This window comes from Porites lutea, chromosome 4, assembly GCF_958299795.1.
Source record: "Porites lutea chromosome 4, jaPorLute2.1, whole genome shotgun sequence".
NCBI lineage: Eukaryota > Metazoa > Cnidaria > Anthozoa > Scleractinia > Poritidae > Porites > Porites lutea.
In genome coordinates, this window is record NC_133204.1 from 39,332,433 (window position 1) to 39,350,365 (window position 17,933).

The 17,933-nt window shown below is 38.6% G+C and overlaps 2 protein-coding genes across 9 annotated transcripts in view; one reads left to right on the forward strand and one right to left on the reverse strand.

Moving 5' to 3' along the window:
* The window catches only part of LOC140933542 (transcription factor 12-like), a 30,741-nt gene extending 14,663 nt beyond the window's left edge, over window positions 1–16,078 (forward strand). For 4 of the 8 annotated variants that reach the window (XM_073383132.1, XM_073383135.1, XM_073383133.1 and 1 more), the window contains 15 exons: window positions 709–761; window positions 2,551–2,656; window positions 4,783–4,895; window positions 5,009–5,071; window positions 5,734–5,887; window positions 6,216–6,286; window positions 7,358–7,457; window positions 8,115–8,203; window positions 8,491–8,718; window positions 9,559–9,670; window positions 10,875–11,103; window positions 12,218–12,320; window positions 13,221–13,278; window positions 13,500–13,667; window positions 14,134–16,078. In XM_073383132.1, coding sequence (XP_073239233.1) covers window positions 709–761; window positions 2,551–2,656; window positions 4,783–4,895; window positions 5,009–5,071; window positions 5,734–5,887; window positions 6,216–6,286; window positions 7,358–7,457; window positions 8,115–8,203; window positions 8,491–8,718; window positions 9,559–9,670; window positions 10,875–11,103; window positions 12,218–12,320; window positions 13,221–13,278; window positions 13,500–13,667; window positions 14,134–14,228 — 1,742 coding nt within the window. In that variant the 3' untranslated portion in view covers window positions 14,229–16,078. Of the gene's footprint in view, window positions 1–708; window positions 762–1,858; window positions 2,020–2,550; window positions 2,657–4,782; window positions 4,896–5,008; window positions 5,072–5,733; window positions 5,888–6,215; window positions 6,287–7,357; window positions 7,458–8,114; window positions 8,204–8,490; window positions 8,719–9,558; window positions 9,671–10,874; window positions 11,104–12,217; window positions 12,321–12,375; window positions 12,464–13,220; window positions 13,279–13,499; window positions 13,668–14,133 lie in introns of those variants that run through there. The other 4 variants (XM_073383137.1, XM_073383136.1, XM_073383139.1 and 1 more) reach the window with 4 other exon arrangements.
* LOC140933545 (annexin A5-like) overlaps window positions 1–17,933 on the reverse strand; it is a 330,251-nt gene that overhangs the window by 290,925 nt on the left and 21,393 nt on the right. The gene's annotated exons all lie outside the window — the stretch shown is intronic.

Genomic DNA, 17,933 nt, shown 5'->3' on the forward strand with positions numbered 1-17,933 from the left:
TAAACCCTGACCTTTGCAATGACTGGATGCAATGCTCTATTCACTGAGCTTATAAGCTAACTGAAGAGCAGGCCATCGCGAGTTCATACAATACCCAATGGTGGAAATGACATGAATTAAAATATATGAAATGAATCATATTTTGAACTGTGGATAAAGATACAGTAAAAAACCCACATATAAGAACCTAGAATTTTTGAGGTCAGACTGAACAGGTTCTTATATTTTAGGGTAGTTTTTCACAAATCAGGCTTATTAGGTTATTAATAGGTTCTTATTTTTCAGAGATTGTCGTAGAGTAACCAGAAATTTCATACTATTAATACATAATGGTTTATGGAAAACATCTTTCTCGTGAAAATCCAAACAAATGTAAATCAAAGAAACCATATACACGAAAACTTTTTGTCAGAAGTTTCTCACACAATTAACATCCGGAACTTTGACCATCAAACTTGGAGTGATTTTTTTTGTATAAGAATCTATTTTTCTTTGCCAGGCTGAACAGGTTCTTATATTTTTGGGTATTTGAATGCCAAATTTCAGCCTGTAAGTTCTTAAATCACTAGGTTCTTATATGCGGGTTTTTACTGTATGAAAGTAACCATTAAAAAAACCTGAAAAATTTCAGGCTAGACCAGGAATCAAACCCTGACCTTTGTAATGACGTTGTAAATATTCTCTTTCTCTTAATTACTTTGTTTCTAGGGAGAGGATCAAGCAGGAAGTATAAGTCCAGCAAAAACAACAGCTCCCTTTCTGTGAGTAAATGCATTTTAATTTTGTGATTTAACAGTCAAATGTACAAGGTTGAAAAATACACTAACCTTGATCTTCTAGTCAGTTCAGGCCATTAATTTCATATGCAGCTCTGATTGCTAGTTTGAGACCAACAATGAAATCTGAGAAAAGAGAAGAAACATTAGGCATAATGTTATTGTGTCAAGGTGTTTTACTGCCTTGAACACAAGCATTTTTTCTTGATGTTTTCGCTTGATCATTTGGTGTGTGCTAATTTGAGGGGGAACAGTACCTGTAATTTGCGAACCAGAATGGGTTTTTCTCTCTCCAAGTCAGACAACATGTGATAAATAAGTAGACAAAGGGAAAAACATTCCCTCACCTGGAGTAAACATAACCACAAAACAATACAACTTCAGTGTGACAGTGTCTGTTAAAAATTAACTTTAATTAACAAACCAAAAAGAATACAAAACATGGAATATGGGGGGAGTGGTAATGGTTATAATTGTACTGCACAAAGGTCCCTTAGCTGCCTATCCTACTTGTAACTCCTAACTGCAATGGTAAATAGTATTTTAAACCCATGTTTAAAATATGCTTTATAAAGTAATACTTGATTGTCACATAAAAACTTGTTTTTGCATGGAGCTTATATTTTGAAATACATTTTCCAAAAATTTCTGCACACACTGACAAATATAGAAGTCATTGTTATTGCCGTTACTGTTGCTGCTGATGGACTAAAAGCATGCAGCTCAAAAAATTCCAACTCTTGCACAACCTGCATTTCCTTTATTGACATTATCTTTGTATGGTCTATTGAGGAAGAATTGTTGACTTTTTTTCATAAAATTGCCTGTGTTAAGTCTTAAGTCTAAAACAGCTGTTAAAGTAGAAAGAAAAGGCTGCCAAATTCTTCACCTGACTGTAGAAATTGTGGTTTCCTCTTTCAAGATAAAATTACAACTGAACAGGCCCGGTTCTGGCAAGAATCGTTGACACCTTTTGTCACATGATAGCCTAATTATAACTTGAGTGCTTGTGATTGGTAAAAAACATAACCAAGATCATTGTTTGGTTGAAAGTATCATCTTACAGTAATTAGATTATAGTCCTAATGTTGCCCGCATGAGGCGCTGTTAGGAAGCAGATTAAATAAGCCAGACAATACTTGGCCTGTTTTTTAGTGCAGTGAATTTGCTAAAAGGTTTTTCCATGTGGAGACATCCATATCCTCACCAGAGGCCTTTACTTCCTTACCATGCCAGGGGAAAGGTATTACTGATATCTCTGAGTGCATTTGAAGCATTTCTATTGAGCTGTGTTGTTTGAATATTGGGTTTATTTATACGGATGTCACATCACTTTGACTTCAAGATGTGTCCTCAGAGATGAAACAGAAGGTCTTAAATTTTACCTGTGTCATTTCTCTCAGCTAAGATTTTGATCCTAAATCAGTCATAACAGGATGTAGATAAGCTTTGGGAAGATTTTAGAACCTCCAAGAGCTTTTAAAAGTGGTTTCTTGATCCCATATGCTGAGTAACTTGAAACAACTGTTACTTTACTGTGACCCCCTGTGAAAAGACAATTTGCATGTGCTTTTGCTCCCCAATTATTGTTCTCAATAAATATGTAAGAGGGTTATATTAGGGAGTATTTTGACAAGCCAGCTTTTAGAAGTGATTCCTGTCCTGATATACCTCTTGATCTTGTTTTATCTTTCTGTATGCTTTGGCATTCAAAATGCATCTTTGTCATTCTTTTGAGCGCTAAAATTAAACACTTTCTTCTTCGTATTTTCAGGTCTATTCGCCTGGCGCCGATGATATAATGCCTCATCCTGGAGATGCCCTAACTCAATCTCATTACTCTCCAAAAGGAGGAATATATGCTGATGCATACTACATGGGTAAGAAGGGATTATATCATCTTAATTTGCTACAACTAACGGATCTCGTGGCTTGTTCTGCTGTCCTCCATCGTGAACAAGATTCTCCTTGCTATCTACTTTCTACATATCTTTTCTGGTGTGCATTGAACTTTCTTTTTTCTGCCTCATAGGTAGCCTTCATTATTGCAGTTTGGTACATGAAACAACAAAATTTATTGAAGAAATAATTAGAGCAAGTTTAGTTTACGTACCTGAGGTTTCTCTCTCTGGTCTTGATAGCAAGTCCTTTCATAAACAACAGTTTTTTTCAAATACCTTCAAATATCATAAAGCAACTCCAGTTTTCTCTGCTGTCCACGTACACTTCGTGATGAATGGATAAAGCTGAAGATCTAGAAATGAGAAGAGAGGACCAATGCAAACCTTGATGCCACTTCAACATCTTGTTGGATTGAAATGGTCAAGTCACACATAGCACATGTGTTAAAGATGGTGTTGTTCAACTGACTATTAATGATTACAAGTCTGTTGAAGACCTGCAGTGGCTTAAATACGCACATGATGACTTTTTCATTGCAGGCCATTTTCAGAAGTGTGGTGTACACTGGCTGTTTTATACATTTATACTCTTAAGCACTTGATTTGTGGTTTCCAGCTGAAGTAACATTATTCTGTCATCAGCCAAATGTGTGTTTTAAATCAAGAGTGTAGCGTAAACCCTTTTTCAGTCCAATTTCCTCTCATGCGGGATTTCTGGTTTCTTTATACAAGCATAATACTCAGTCAATATTATTTTGAATAGCCTTATAGAAGTATGAGAAATACTCATGCATGCAGCCGACTCAGTTACTCCAAAATAATTGTACAGATAAAAGTTTAGAGCATTCTAACAAGATAGCGGCTACCATTTTTATTATAGAGACTGCCGGTTGTTCCTTTGCTTTTGTGTTTGGTTGTAGTAGCATCTGGCTGATAGATTATTGACGCACCAGATGAGAATGATAAACCAACATCTTGACCAAAGATGCTCTGCATTTCTTTTGTTTGATCTGCTTTTTAACTTAAGTCTTGATTGTCATTAATATCAAAGGAGCTTAACTCTGCCCAGATTTAGTTTTTGAATTTTCAGACAGCATAAACATTTGTTAGTTTCATTTTCCATTCAGGGCTTGCCATCAAAATCTTAATTGCATATTTGACTGAAATTTCTGATAGTTACTGATTCCATGAATTCCTTAAGTGTTTTGAGTGTTGCCCTTCTAATATAATGCAGAACATTGTTATATATTGTTTGTTAAACTGTATTACACCTTTTTTGTTTACTTTTTGTTTAATTCGTTGTTCTGATGTTTATTGAAGTAGGTTTGTGTGGTATATCAATAATAATCGATTTTCCCTGAAAAATCAGACATTAAAAAAGGAACTTTGTGTCTTGAGAGATGATCGAAACCCACTGACCTCCCTTTCTCTGTGGGCAACACCAATGTTGTAGACACCTTTTCATCCTGATTCTGTCGTTTGAGTTTTTCTTACGTAGAAAATAAAGTAGGAATTATTTGTCTTCTCATACATGTTGACAATAATTATGTTTATGCTAATCAGCCACTGCATAACTAGGGAAGGTTTCTTAGTCCTTCTCCCATTGTTATTTTATGACTAAAATGATTGTTAAGGAAATATGAAATGGCTCCTTTTGATTGATATCTATGCAGTGTTTCCTCCTAACAATTATCATTCGGTTAATATTTCTACAGTAATCAGTTTAATACACCCACATTACAAAACAGCCAGACTGAAGTCTTCTGACTAGACTGAAAGATTATTTCAACTGGAAATGTTAAAAAGAGGCCACTACAGTCACCCTAGTTATAGTATTTTCTGGTTATTACAAACAGATTTCTCACATGTTAACCCTTAATAAGCCCCAATATCCAAATACAAATTCTGCAGAGTGATCTCCATACATTTCCTTAAAGAATTGGCTGAGAGGATTTGTTTGCTGATCAAAACGTTTCCCATCAGGTGATCATTTCATTGATTCTCACAATATTTTCTCTAGATTATCTGTTGATAATGTTGAGAGAAAATTGACTTTGGTCACTCTTGGGTCTTAAAGAGTTAATCTCCTTTGTTTCTCTGGACAGATCATGGTTCACCTGATCCATGGGGGCACGCAGGTCAGCTTGGCCCAGGATCTTATTCAGGCTCAGCAGGGCCATATGGCAGTGCTTACGGCACACACCCAAGAGATAGCATGGTACGTCGTGTATCTTAACTGTGTGCACAGTTTGGTCTTTGCATTTTCTTTGAAGATGGGTTGATTTTTGGATTGATTTTAGTGAGGGGTTTTGTTTATTTGTTTGCTTTTAGAGTGATGTACGTGGTATTCCTGTTTCAGCCTTTGCAAAGGGCTCAGCCATTCACCAGTCTAGGGTGGGCACTTATTTATGGTGTTATATACACACGTTGTATAACAGTCAACTCTGTGTTGACGACTTCTTTCAAGTTGCTTCAAAGTGCTAACCATTACACTTGGTGAATGTAAAGCTCACTGTTGTAGTTAAGGGTGTTGGGTTGGTGTTTCATTTATAATGCTTTGGATGATAGCCATGGGTTAATCAAAACTTAACAGTCTTATACAATAAGCTTGCAGTTACTTCCTTAACCAAACCTGAATGTTCTTTCTTACTAATTTTGTGTACAATGACATTAACAGCAGTACATATTACTCTGTGTAACAAATGCCAACACTAAAGAGCCTCTCTTATGTAGAATGTTATTTGCAAAGCTCAAACTATATGTTACCCTAACTGAACTTAACAATAAAAAATTGCTATTCCACATGTTATGGATAAAGCGCTCACTGAACATTGATTAGATTATAATTTAATTTCTTGTTGCTTTAAACAGCAACAACTTAGTTTTCTCTTTACATTGAACTTCTGCATTTTTTCTGCAACAACAAAGCTACAGCAGAACCCAGATAACTCGGATTCCCTGCTAACTTGAACTAAATTTTCTTTGCCTTCATCAAGATTTCACTGAAATTCACCGCGATAGCTTGAATTCCCTGCTAACTTCTCAATTTTTCACAGGGATACCATCACTTGGGCCATGGGGAGCCAATGGACAGACTTTCAACATTACCACCAATGACTTCCTTTAGACAGTCTGGTATGCACCACGGACCATCGTCTCCATATCTACACTCTTCAGTATCACCCCCTCTAAATGGAAATGATCCCATGGGTAAGCATTATACAGTAAAAATGTGGAAGTAAGAACCTGCATTTTCCCAAGTTAGCCTTAACAGGTTCTTACATTAATAGTAATTAGCACAAATTTACACTATTCAGGTTCTTAAAAAGGTCCTTATTTTGAGAAGAAAAATAATATAGCTAAGCTAAGTTTATGTGAGGTAAATGTAGCCTGCATAGTGAACTAAATCAACCATCTGCAATAATCAGTAGTTAATTCTCTACAGGTGTAGCCTGATGAAACTGTTTATTGTATGTTCTGTCATTTAAGAAGAGCCATTCAATTGTGTTTTTATTGTATTATTTATTTTTATGTGTAGCTGCTCACAGCTCCAGAGCACCAACGTCTGGCTCACAGACAGGGGACACTCTAGGAAAAGCCTTAGCATCAGTAAGTGTGACAGAATTCATGAAATGGCCAAAATAAATTATTTTTCTTGCAGGAACAAAGCAGGCAATCCAAAACAGGCAAGATAGGCCCACCTTGCCTAGTTTGGTAGCCAATAAAAACACAGTGGTCATCTTCTGATCAATCAAGGTTTCTAGAAACTGCCTAACTACCCCTCCCCTAAGCCAACATTTTGCCCTAAGTGACAAGTAAGTGTTAATGTTGGTGTAGGGGAGGGGTAGGTGGTCAGTGTCCCAAAAACCTAAATTGATCCTCATCATCTGGCTGTTGGGTCAGAGTATGCATATTAACCCTTTAAGCCCCAATATCCGCATACAAGTTCTCCAAACTGATCTCTATACATTTCCTTAAAGAATTAGTTGAGAGAATTTGATAAAAGATCAAAGTATTTTCTTGTAGGTGACCATTTTATTAATTCTCATAACCTCATCTGTTGACAATGTATGGATATCGTTAGGAGAAAATTGATGTTGGTCACTATTGGGACTTGAAGGGTTAAGGAGTCTCATTGACCCTACATTTGAGCTTAAGCTTTAAAGTAATAATTACTTACTAATGTAATTAGTCTGCAATTTGGCTACCAGGGTTAACAAATGAGATTATTTTTGAAATGTGTATTGCAGTCACTTCTTTGTTGGGTGGCCGTCTATTAAATAAGTAGTAAATGAGTAGTACGTCCTAGCTCTTGCCACTTTCCCCAGGAGAGCTGCTTAATAATTTCGTTTGCCTTAAGTGTGAAACATCAAAATTATGTTGTCAATAATTATGCCATGACACTTAATAAACATGTAGATGATAGTAGCAGACCCACTTACATTAAATGTGTTGTGCAATGCACTACTAAATAACAATAAAGAGATTAGGATTCACGTATTTGTACCACATGACCTAAGTAATTTCCCCTTAATTGTCATTTACTGTTTATTACTTCTACACAAAAATAAGTAGTTTCACAGTTTTTATCTGTTTATTTTCTATTCTGAGAAATTCTCAACTTGAATCTGACGTTTTCGACTCTTAATCTCTCTAATCTAACAATAAACTGTTTTGTAGATTTACCCTACAGATAACGGTGGATCATACTCATCCAACCCATCAACACCAGTTGCTTCTCCTCCCCCTTTGGCACCTGTATCAGAGAGGCCCTTGTCAGGTACAGTCAAATAGAAGTACAGTAGAACCTCTGGTAACTTGAACTCTGAAGGGAAATAAGAAAAACAGTTCGAGTTAGCAAGGAATTCGAGTTATTGAAGTAAATTTCAGTGAAATTTTGATCAAGGGTAAGGAAATTTTGTTCCAGTTAGCAGGGAATTTGAGTTGTTAAGATTCTACTGTAATACCACCGCTCATCTAGACAGATTTCATTCACAACCTTTTTTAGCTTAGGTAGTTAGCAACACACCATGCAAGACTTGGTATTGTTTGAGCATTCTGTTTGATGGTTACCACTAGGATTTCAACCGAAGACTCAATAAACATGTGTGGATGTGTTCTAGGGATTCAGCTACCAGCCAATGTCTACTTAGATACCCTCCAGTGCTCTCACATCAAGAAGAACCATTTTAATGTTTTCATTGTACAAGAATGTCTTAACATACATTGTTGTCATCATGCTGTGCACATCTTACAGTGAGATTTCAAGTGCTGCAATTTGGAAACAGTTTCCATTAGTTGTTGTTCTTGTTGGCTTTGTTTCACTATTGATTAAAGAACTTAAACAACTGTTGTTTTCTGTGGAGTTATGCCTTGTGCTCTGTCTACTCAAAAAGTTGTACATGGCAACATCAATGTTTTGTTATTTTCATTCCAGCTGGTTCAGGAGCTTCAGGCCATTCTGCAAGCTGGGGAAGGACAACTCAACCAACCTCGCCTCCATATGAGAGCCACCTACACTCTCTAGTAAGCAACATAACTGTTTTCTTTCAAATTAAGCACTAAGGAGTTTAGGGGAAGGTAGATGCTCCTTATCTGTTTACAGTTGATGTAGCTCTCTGCTAGAGCATTTTAATAAATGGGTAAAGAGTGATCTTGATGAAGTTGCAAGTGTCTACAACAAAGATTAAATGATTGCATAGTGTTTGGAGCTTTTTTTGAATTCTTAAATGCAAATATGTTGCCTGACCTACTTAGTGGAAGAGAATCAAAATTACTGCAAAATATAATTCCTTTCCATTAATTCCTTGTAGTATTGTCCTCCACAGCAAAGTCGGATGGAGGAAAGGCTTGATGATGCTATTCATGTTCTGCGTACCCATGCTGAAGGAAGTCTCCCTCCTGGCTTAGCTAGTAGCCTACTGAGTGCAGGAGCAGCAGCGGCAGCAGCAGCAGCAGGTGGTGCTGGTGTTCAAGGAGTAAGCTATTCCACATCTGTGGGCAGTAGTGTACCTTCAGTTGTGCAACCCATGGAGCAAATGGTGAGCCAATCTTTTAACCCCTCTCACATCCTAAAGTGGCCAAAGTCAAAATTCAGGAAAATTTTGAAATTTCATTTTGTACAATTCTGAAAGACAAATGGTGCCATGTGAGAGTACTTCTCAAGAGGTTTCATTCGAATGGTCACACCATACGATTTTGTCCACAGACTCAAAAGTTAGAACTACCGGTACATACTAAATGTGTAAAACCATGTGAAAGTACTGCTGAAGAGGTTTCATTTGAATGGTCATACCATAGGATTTCATCCACAGACTCAATTTAAAATCACCTCACAAGACTCCATCATTCAGTATGAGAAAGAAAGGGTTAGTTCACTGTTAGCCTGAGTATCAGGGTTTTCTGGAGGAAAGGAGATGAGAGAAGCAAATAGTGGAGAGAGCAAAATGAGAGCCCTCTTTTTCTCTCTCTCTCTCTTCCACCTTCCTCTCCCTCCACCCTTTAAAATCTCCTCTCCCCTAACCCCTAAGGGAAACCGGTCCTTACGAACCCAAATAGTGAAACTGCACAAATTTCCTTTCACTTCGAATATAGTTTGTGCATGAACAAGAAAAAACTTTTTGGGTGAATATTCTTTGTTCTTTTAAGCCAAGTATGTGGAACTATTTACACCTCGACTGAATAAACTTGTATCAAAACGACTAAGGAAGGCCTGATACTCAGGTTAATTAGCTTTTGTCCAAATAGAAATATTTATAATTTAGACATCTGTAAGAATTACACCTGCAAATAGGTTGCTGTTTGACAAAGGAAAACAAAAATGTGCCATAATGATAGATAACTGTGCTGATTTATTTTCATCACTTGTGTTTTTTTTCTAGAGTCACAGTGGAATGGAAGATGACCATGGCATGACATCTCCTAGTAATTTATCAAGTAGAGGAGCAGGCTCGCAAATGTCCCCAAGTAACTCGGAGACCAGCGAATCAAGATGTATGCACTATATTTGAACTTTTCCTTGTACTTGTGTTGTTTTGCCGTGGTTTAAGGCATTTAAAATTTAAATTTCAGTTCAGTAATTGAGGATACAATCAAACCCTCTTTACATACACGTCTCTGTAATGGTCAGCTCTCTTGATCCCTAGGATACCGCTTTATACATTTCTTATCTCTAATAAGGACATCTCAGTCATGTGGATACTTAATTTTAATCTTTTGGTGTTTGTATCGAGGTGTTTTGACTCTACCTCTATTGTTGCGACAAGCCGTAAAAAATTCACTTTTCTCTCAACAATATTGGCTCTTCGCACTTTATAACAGTTATAGCCAAATCTGTTTATGAGGGTGGGTAAGCACTTACTTGAAGGTGGTGCTGTTTGTAACCTAAAACTTTAGAATTTATTCAGTTTGGTTGATTGGCTTGAGAATGAAAGTGGACCTCAACATCTGTCTAGGGGAGGTATCTGTTTTCAATATTAATTTATTAGTGTACAGTGAAAACCCGTAACTAACAACCTGCATTTTCCCAAGTTAGCATAAACAGGTCCTTCCGTGAGGTAATAGGCCATTTCCGAGTTCCCCCCCCCCCCCAAACGTCTGTATCTAAACGAGGTTAGGTGCTCAGCCTTTGATATGAAAATGATTTTTTAGTCTCGTATAAATAAGACGACTCATTTCCACAAGAAAGGTCGTGCACTTGGCCTCATTTTGAAAGTGAGGGTTTTTGGGAACTCGGAAGTGGCCTATTAGCTCAAATTTAGGCTATTTGGGTTCTCACATGTAAATAGGTTCTTATTTTCTGAAGAAAAAAATACATCACATAGCTAAGAGAATTAAGTGGTATTCAGGTTATTTCTTAGGTAAAACTTGTATACCATTAGAATTGCAGCTGGACTAATAAGGCTGAATGTTGACTTAACTTATTTGCCTAAGTGTACAGAATTTTCTAAAAGATTTTAGAAAATAAGAACCTGTTTCAAATTTTAGGCTTAACTGGTTCTTGTATAGAGGGCGCCTAACTGGCCAATTTTTGTCTAACAGACTCTTAAAAATCAGGTTGTTAGTGAAGGGTTTTTACTGTATATACATGTAGAGTGAAGAAAACGTTTCCTGACTAACTCTTCTATTACAAGACTAGTTTAGTCTAAAATAATGTTGTATATTGCAGTGGTAAAATCTATTGTATATCTACTTGTAGATGGCTCTAAAATGGACACCGGCGAGGGCTCTAAAGGCAGCAAAAAATCATCATCCGAACAAGACGTAAAGAGCAGTGGGGATATTGGAGAGGATATAAACAACAGGGACTTGGTAGTGGATGACCTTGATGATGACGATAAATTAACAGACGATGGTATTGAAGAGGGGGGCAGAGTCAGAGTTGTGCGAGAACAAGAAAGAAGATATGCCAATAATGCCAGAGAAAGGTACAGAATGATCCACTTCCTCTCTTTCATATCGCTAACTAATGGAGGTTATCGGTCGTTTCGATACAAGTTTATTCAGTCGAGTTGTAAATAGTTTCAAGTACTTGGCTTGGTTTACGGCCATCTCGCCCAAAAGTCATCTCGCCCAAAGTTTTGTCGCCCTAAACCAGAGTTATGTCGTGTCGACCGAAATTTTTACCAAGTAGCCCGCAATTTTATATCATGCTCAGCAACATCCTAACATCTTAATCCCGCTTGTTTCGTCTCATCAAATCTTATGTTACTCCTTTGATGTGCTTGTTTGTTTCATCAAGGCTAAAAGAACGGGATAGGATACACATCCATCCCACTTGTTTCGTCTCACCATAGCATCATTGCCTAAAGAACGCGACTTTTACACAATTATCCCGCTGGTTTTGTCTCATTATCGCTTACAGAACGAGATATATTACATACACTCTTTATTAAAATTTCGGGCCACTTGAATCGACATCCTTCGGACGCGATGACTTTCGGGCGACTTGACCCGTTACCACTCGGCTTGAAGAAACCCGAATCAACATTATCTTATTTCCGGGTTAGTACTATTTGGCCTTTTAACAAATGGGCCCAGGAACTTTATATCCCACAAATTCAGAGTGCTTTTACTTGTAATTTAACTTAAGGACTTGTGACGGAATTAGAAAGAAGGTAGTAGTGACGTGTGGAATTGAGGGAATATCGATGTCGGGAAAAATATTATTTTATATATTACAAATTTCTTCCTTAGAATGAAAAGAAGTTGTCTGTAAAGGGTCAAAGTGAAATCCATGATTTTCTTGAGGTCCAATTTCATTCTAATTCAGGGCTCGAAACTAACGCTCGCAAACTCGCAAAGTGCGATTGATTTTTGATAATTTGCGAATGAGAAAAATATCCACTAGGAAGCGTTTGCGAGGTAGAGTAATCCATGTCTCCCAAACAAAAGGAAAGAATTTGCTAGTGGTCTCACCAGTTTGCTAGTGGAACAAATCTTACTAGCACGACTTTGCAAGTGCACTAAAAAGTTAACTTCGAGCCCTGATTCTTGTTCTGTAGCTTAGTAGACATTTGTCGTGTCACCTTGCCTTAACAGGTTGAGAGTTCGAGACATAAATGGAGCATTCAAAGAATTGGGACGAATGTGTATGATGCATTTACAGGGTGACAAAGGCAATGCTAATTCTAAACAAACTAAGGTGAGATACAGAGCTAGCTATCTACAACTCAAACAATGATGACTGTTTATTACAGGATGAGGGTCCGAGACATCAATGGTGCCTTCAAAGAATTGGGCCGAATGTGTCAATTACATTTACAGAACGACAAACCCCAAACAAAGGTAAAATTCAACAGGTCTTATAATGACAGTTGTAGATGTCTCATGAACAAGAGTTGTTGAGGCAGCTTGTTAATCTCTGCCGTGGCACTGTTTGCTTCTGCGACCAAGATCGTGAGGACTCAGTAGAACTCCCTGATTCTGACATAGTAAAGCTCTGAAGTGGCCCTCCGATGAACGTTTGATGAACATTTTAAATTCATTTTGTAAATCACAAGAGAACAAAAAAATAGTATCAACCTAAAGCATTGCCAGAGAGGGTTCTAGTGAATGGGTACAACAAGTTACTTCTTCTCGAAATACAGAGTCAGTGACAGATAGATGCAGAGTTTTAAAGCGCTTTTCATAGTAATCTTGCGACTGCCTTGGTTTTTTGGTTGAGCGAAAAATATCTTGACAAGTTTTCAACCAGTGAACGCAAGACCAAAACCAGTGTTGACTTGATAGATCGCGTTTTCGTTTTCTCCGTTATCTGATTCGTTTATGATATTGTCTGCCCTCATTGCGATCCGCTGATGTTATGACTCGGTTTGGGTTGTACAATACTGACAGTTTCCTCTGGGTTAATTTGTAGAATGCATGGCGCCCAGTTACATCTCTATACAGTTACTTACATCTCCACATCCAGGGTGATGTGTTCGTTCTTCATTTCTTTCTGACACTAAATTGCCGCTTTCAGTTCCTTTCATTTCACGATTTGTACTTGTTTCATCTTTACCGTGCTTCTTTTATGACACTGACACATGTTGTTTTTCCACAGCTTGTCATTCTTCACCAAGCAGTGTCAGTTATCACGAGTTTGGAGTCACAAGTGCGAGGTGAGCTTTTGACTTTTGTTATGGTGTCCGTCTACAACCAGGGGATGATGATGACGATGATTTACATTGTTTTTTTTTTGTTCGTTTGTTTGTTTTTGTATCTGCTATGCGAAAAAGTCGTTTGTTTTTATTGTGAAGTAGGGAAAACGTATATCAAAGCTCGAGTAAGATTTGAAAGTGTTTTTAGTTAACTCTCTAACTTGCTTATTTTGGCTTTACAGAGCGAAACTTGAACCCAAAAGCAGCTTGTCTCAAGAGGCGGGAAGAAGAAAAAGTAGAAGAAGAGGCGCCTGAAAAGAGAGCTGTACCAGGTGTGGACAAACCATTCGACACCCCAGGAGCAGCTGCTGCTCGAGGAAGAGGTCGACGAGGTAGAAGGTCCTCAAGAGGTGAGTTGGTGATATTTCCATAAAGAGAGAATGATGGGACAGAAAAGGAATCTTAAGGCATTGGCTAGAATATGTGAATTTCAGTTAAGTTATTTTTAAAGGTTTTAATGAAACAGAAGTCTTTTTGCGAAGAGGTCCGCACACTTTTATGGATTGTTTGAAATGTCATCAAGTCCAGGCGCGACTGCCTGAAAACGAACAATGTAGGAATATTGTAATGGCGAGTGTTGATTTCTGTCTTGACAACACGAAAACTCTTCCTTAAGGCCTGTCTAAATTTACAGTTAAACTGGATTCTGACTGTGCCTTTAACCTGAAAAGCAGCGTTATAGCGCGACCATTCAAAAAGAACTGTTTTTTAACAATTAACGTGGTAAAGTTACCCTGCTCTCTTTAGGTTGATGGGTTGTTGTTTCTATAGGCCAAAAAAGAAAATAGACCCTCACCTTGTCGTTTCTATTAACAGGGGCCTTTAACGGAGGGGGCCGAGGCATGCCTTGTGGACCTTTAGACGGATACGAATCGACGGACCATGGAGATCCACCCTCCTTAAATGCGTGACAAAAGTAAACATGGAACAAAGTTTTTAATGGATAAAAAAGCTATCAGAGTTTTATGTAATTTACAGATAAAGTACTAAATGCAGGAAAATAAGTTTAGACAAAAGAAGCAAAAACAGAGAAACTATTTCATCCACATTGTCAACATTTTCACTTCTCTTTGTTCATGACACCATTTGAATCATGAGGCTTTCACGAACAAGGCTGCTAACCTTATTGTCGTGATTTCTATCCAGAGTAACGAGACAGAGGTCAGTTATTATCATGGTCACAAACGAAGGCTGAAACACCGTCAGCCAACGAACTCTGTGGCTGTACGTAGTAACCGTTAAGCTACTGTGAGTCTCAACAATTCCTCACGGCTCGACTCACTTTGGAACGAAAACCGATTTTTGTATTCCTACGGTTGATTCGATATCCACGCGCCTTTTTTTTTTTCAAACTCTAAGTTCGTGCCAAGTCGTACAAAATTCTGCTCTTAAGTTGTAAATAGAAAATTACGTCCAGTCCTTCAATCGTCTTAGTTCTATGTAACAACGTATTTTAAAACTATTTTCAGCTTTAATCATGTTCTGTAGCAACCTACATTTCGTCGTCACCAGTTTTCCATAAGATCAACGAATTGATCATTGTGTTCTTGCTTGACACTAAAACTTTCCAACACCGTCCGTGACCGTCCTTTCCCTCGAGATGTAGTGTTAATGTTAGTGTTGCTTTACAGAACGCTTTTAATTGGGCGATTACCATCTGTATACTTGTCCCTTAGACTACCAAGCATTTTAGATGATATTTTTATGAATTACAGTAACTATTTAGAATAACAATAGAGTAGTCGCGTTAATATCCAGACTCGCTCCCGGGCCTTTATTGTTTCTAGAACGAAAGAAGATTGGATGCAAGTGAAGCGATTTTATAGACAAGCAAACAAAAAAAAACTAGCTATGTTACACTTATATCCAGTCTCTTCTCGTCCTTCAGTAAAAAAGGAATGGTGACGAATCTGTCTTGAGTATTTCCCTTTGTAACGTAATCACCCAGACACGGCCCATCTAGCTATGTATTTATCCCGAGCGCCATTTTAGAGGTGTCCACTTACAGGTATATTATATACCTTCAAGAGAAAAAAATCCGCATTAGCTACCATCAGTCCAGACTGCTGCTCTCTTCCTGCCTACAGCATATCTATTCTAATTTGGAGATTTTGTACAAATGATTAAGAACCTCTAGTCATGGGCTCGATTTCCGTCGGTTCTCGGTCCTCCCCTCCCCCCTGAGAAGGGACTAGGGACCTTACGATCCGACAACGGCGACGTCCATGATAACCTCCTTGAAAAATAGACTCCGCATCCTTTCAAAACATTTCGCGATTATCCCAAGTCGCCCGGTTACTTAAAAGAAGGGAATTTATGTTGGAGCTGAAGAGAGGGGGCCACACCCGAGTTCAGACAGAGAAGGTAGAATTTGTCCTTAAAAAACTGAAAATTTGGTCGGTGTACGTCGTAGTTTTTGCATGGACGGCTGAGAAATGTACAAAAAAGCCTCATGCACGTGCAGAGTTGTTGTTTTGCCAACTAAACCTATTGCTTTTTGACGTTGCCGTTCCCTTCGCCGTCGTAATTTCGTAAGGTCCCTACTATTCGGGGGAGGGGCACGAACTCACTTCCCGAACAGCGGATGGTAATCGAGCCTACACTAGCTATGGATACGAACCGCTTTTTCTGAGCTGTATCTGGGTGATAATTTAATCACTGGATCGCCTTACGGCATTGTTCGGTAATAGTAGAGAAATAGTCGCTGATGTACATAGAAATAAATCCTGATCAGTGAAATAAATGACTAACTTGCATACGATGTTTTGCCTCAAAAGTTTAATAATAAATTGGAAAAAGTGCAAGTGACTGCCAGGGGAGTGTGCAGATTGGTTCTTTGACAACATTATGACATGAGTCATATTGTTTGCATAGACGATACAGCATGTCCCGGTGGAGAAACAGCATTTTGATAAATGGGCTTGCACTGAACCGAGAACCTGTCCCTTTAAACATTAGTACCAAACTGAAAAGATTTTGTCCTCTGAACACTGGGTCAGGGTTCAAAGGTGTCTACCCTACCCAAGCTGGGAGTTAGTGCCGCGGCCGAAGAGTAAGGCACGCGTAGTGAAAACGGATATATTTTACAGCAACGTTAAACCATAATGCTAAACTGACTGGCCGGCAACTATTGGAACTAACCACTTCGCACCCGCGCTTTATTGCGTGCAAAGTGCGGAAAAACGAAGCGTCTGAGGAGAAAGCAAGGATTTACGCATCGACCGAACTTCTTAGCAAATTGAGACTGAAAAACTAGGACTTCTGGAAATTTAGCCTACGTTGCAAGCATTTCCGCGCGAGTTCGTAGAGAAAGTTGGGATGAGAGCAAAAAAGAGAAGTGAACTGAACTTGCATTTCTCTTGCTCTCACTCCAACTTTCGTGCAATTACTCGAACGGAAACGCTTGCTTCGCCGGCTATGTCCGGATAATATCCACCTACACCGAAGCGTTATATTTACACAGAGGCTATGCCGTGGCCGTGCTGATGACTTGTTTCCAATTTGTTTTCTGTTTACAGATACGGTTATGTCATAGCCTCCCACGCAGGCGTTTTTTGGGGGAAGCGTTATTCCTCCCTTCCGGGAATGACGGAACATGTACCCATCCACCCCAAACCCCTCTCGCCCCTCCGAAACAAAATTACGTTACTTTTTCATTTTGTAACTGTCAAAAAGGCCAGATGATTAAACATTTTAATCTTCAAATCTTCTATGTTTAGTGTTCTTATTTATCATTACGAACCAGACATGAAATACAACGATAAGTAGGTATAAAACTTTGCCTTTATCATTTAAAGACCTTTAAAGTGAACTTTCGACTGGTTTCAAAGGAAACAAAACTGGTCAAGGACAGCCGGGCGGATCCATACCTTCAGATAAGGGGGTGGGGTGGGGGGACGGTCATCCAGACCCTGACCCTTATCGGATAAGGGGGAGCCCGGTCTCAAAAAACCTTTTTTCAGCCCCTCGGGCCTCAGTTTGGTCTAAAAATAAGGGGGGCCTGGGACCCCCGGGACCCTCCCCTGGCTCTGCCACTGCAAGGCAGTACCTTGGGAAAAAAATTTCCGCACACTGATCCTGGGCAAGAAAGCAAAATCCTACCAATGCCATTTCATACCAATGCAATGAAATTTGTTTGGCGGGCTATGTAGGCTATATTATTTTAGACTGGAAAGACAAACTTGGACTATTAAACTTTACCTCTGTCCAGTTTCTAGTTTGTGCTGGAGCCTCTCGATCTACCGCTCAAAACTACAGCGAGCGAAATGAGGTTGAATGCTTTTTACCATCAGAGACTAGACAGAGAATAAAACATATATATAAAATTTCTCAATAAATGCTGGTTATAAAAACACCGCTTGAGCATTATTTTTTTAACTGTTTTCTGTCTGTTAATAGTAGCCTGCGTCGCCAGCGATTCCGTGCAATTTTGGAGCAAAGAACGAGGAGCGAGAGTCAAATGGCGCGAGTGAAAGAGCTCTCGTTCCATTTCTCGCGCGGCCAAAACCGAAAATCCCGCTCCTTGGTCTTTCCTCGCTGGTAGGCTACATTTTGCACCTCTAACTTGGCAGAGCATAAACGTGAGAGCGAGTTTCTGAAGTAAAAGTCTTTAAAAA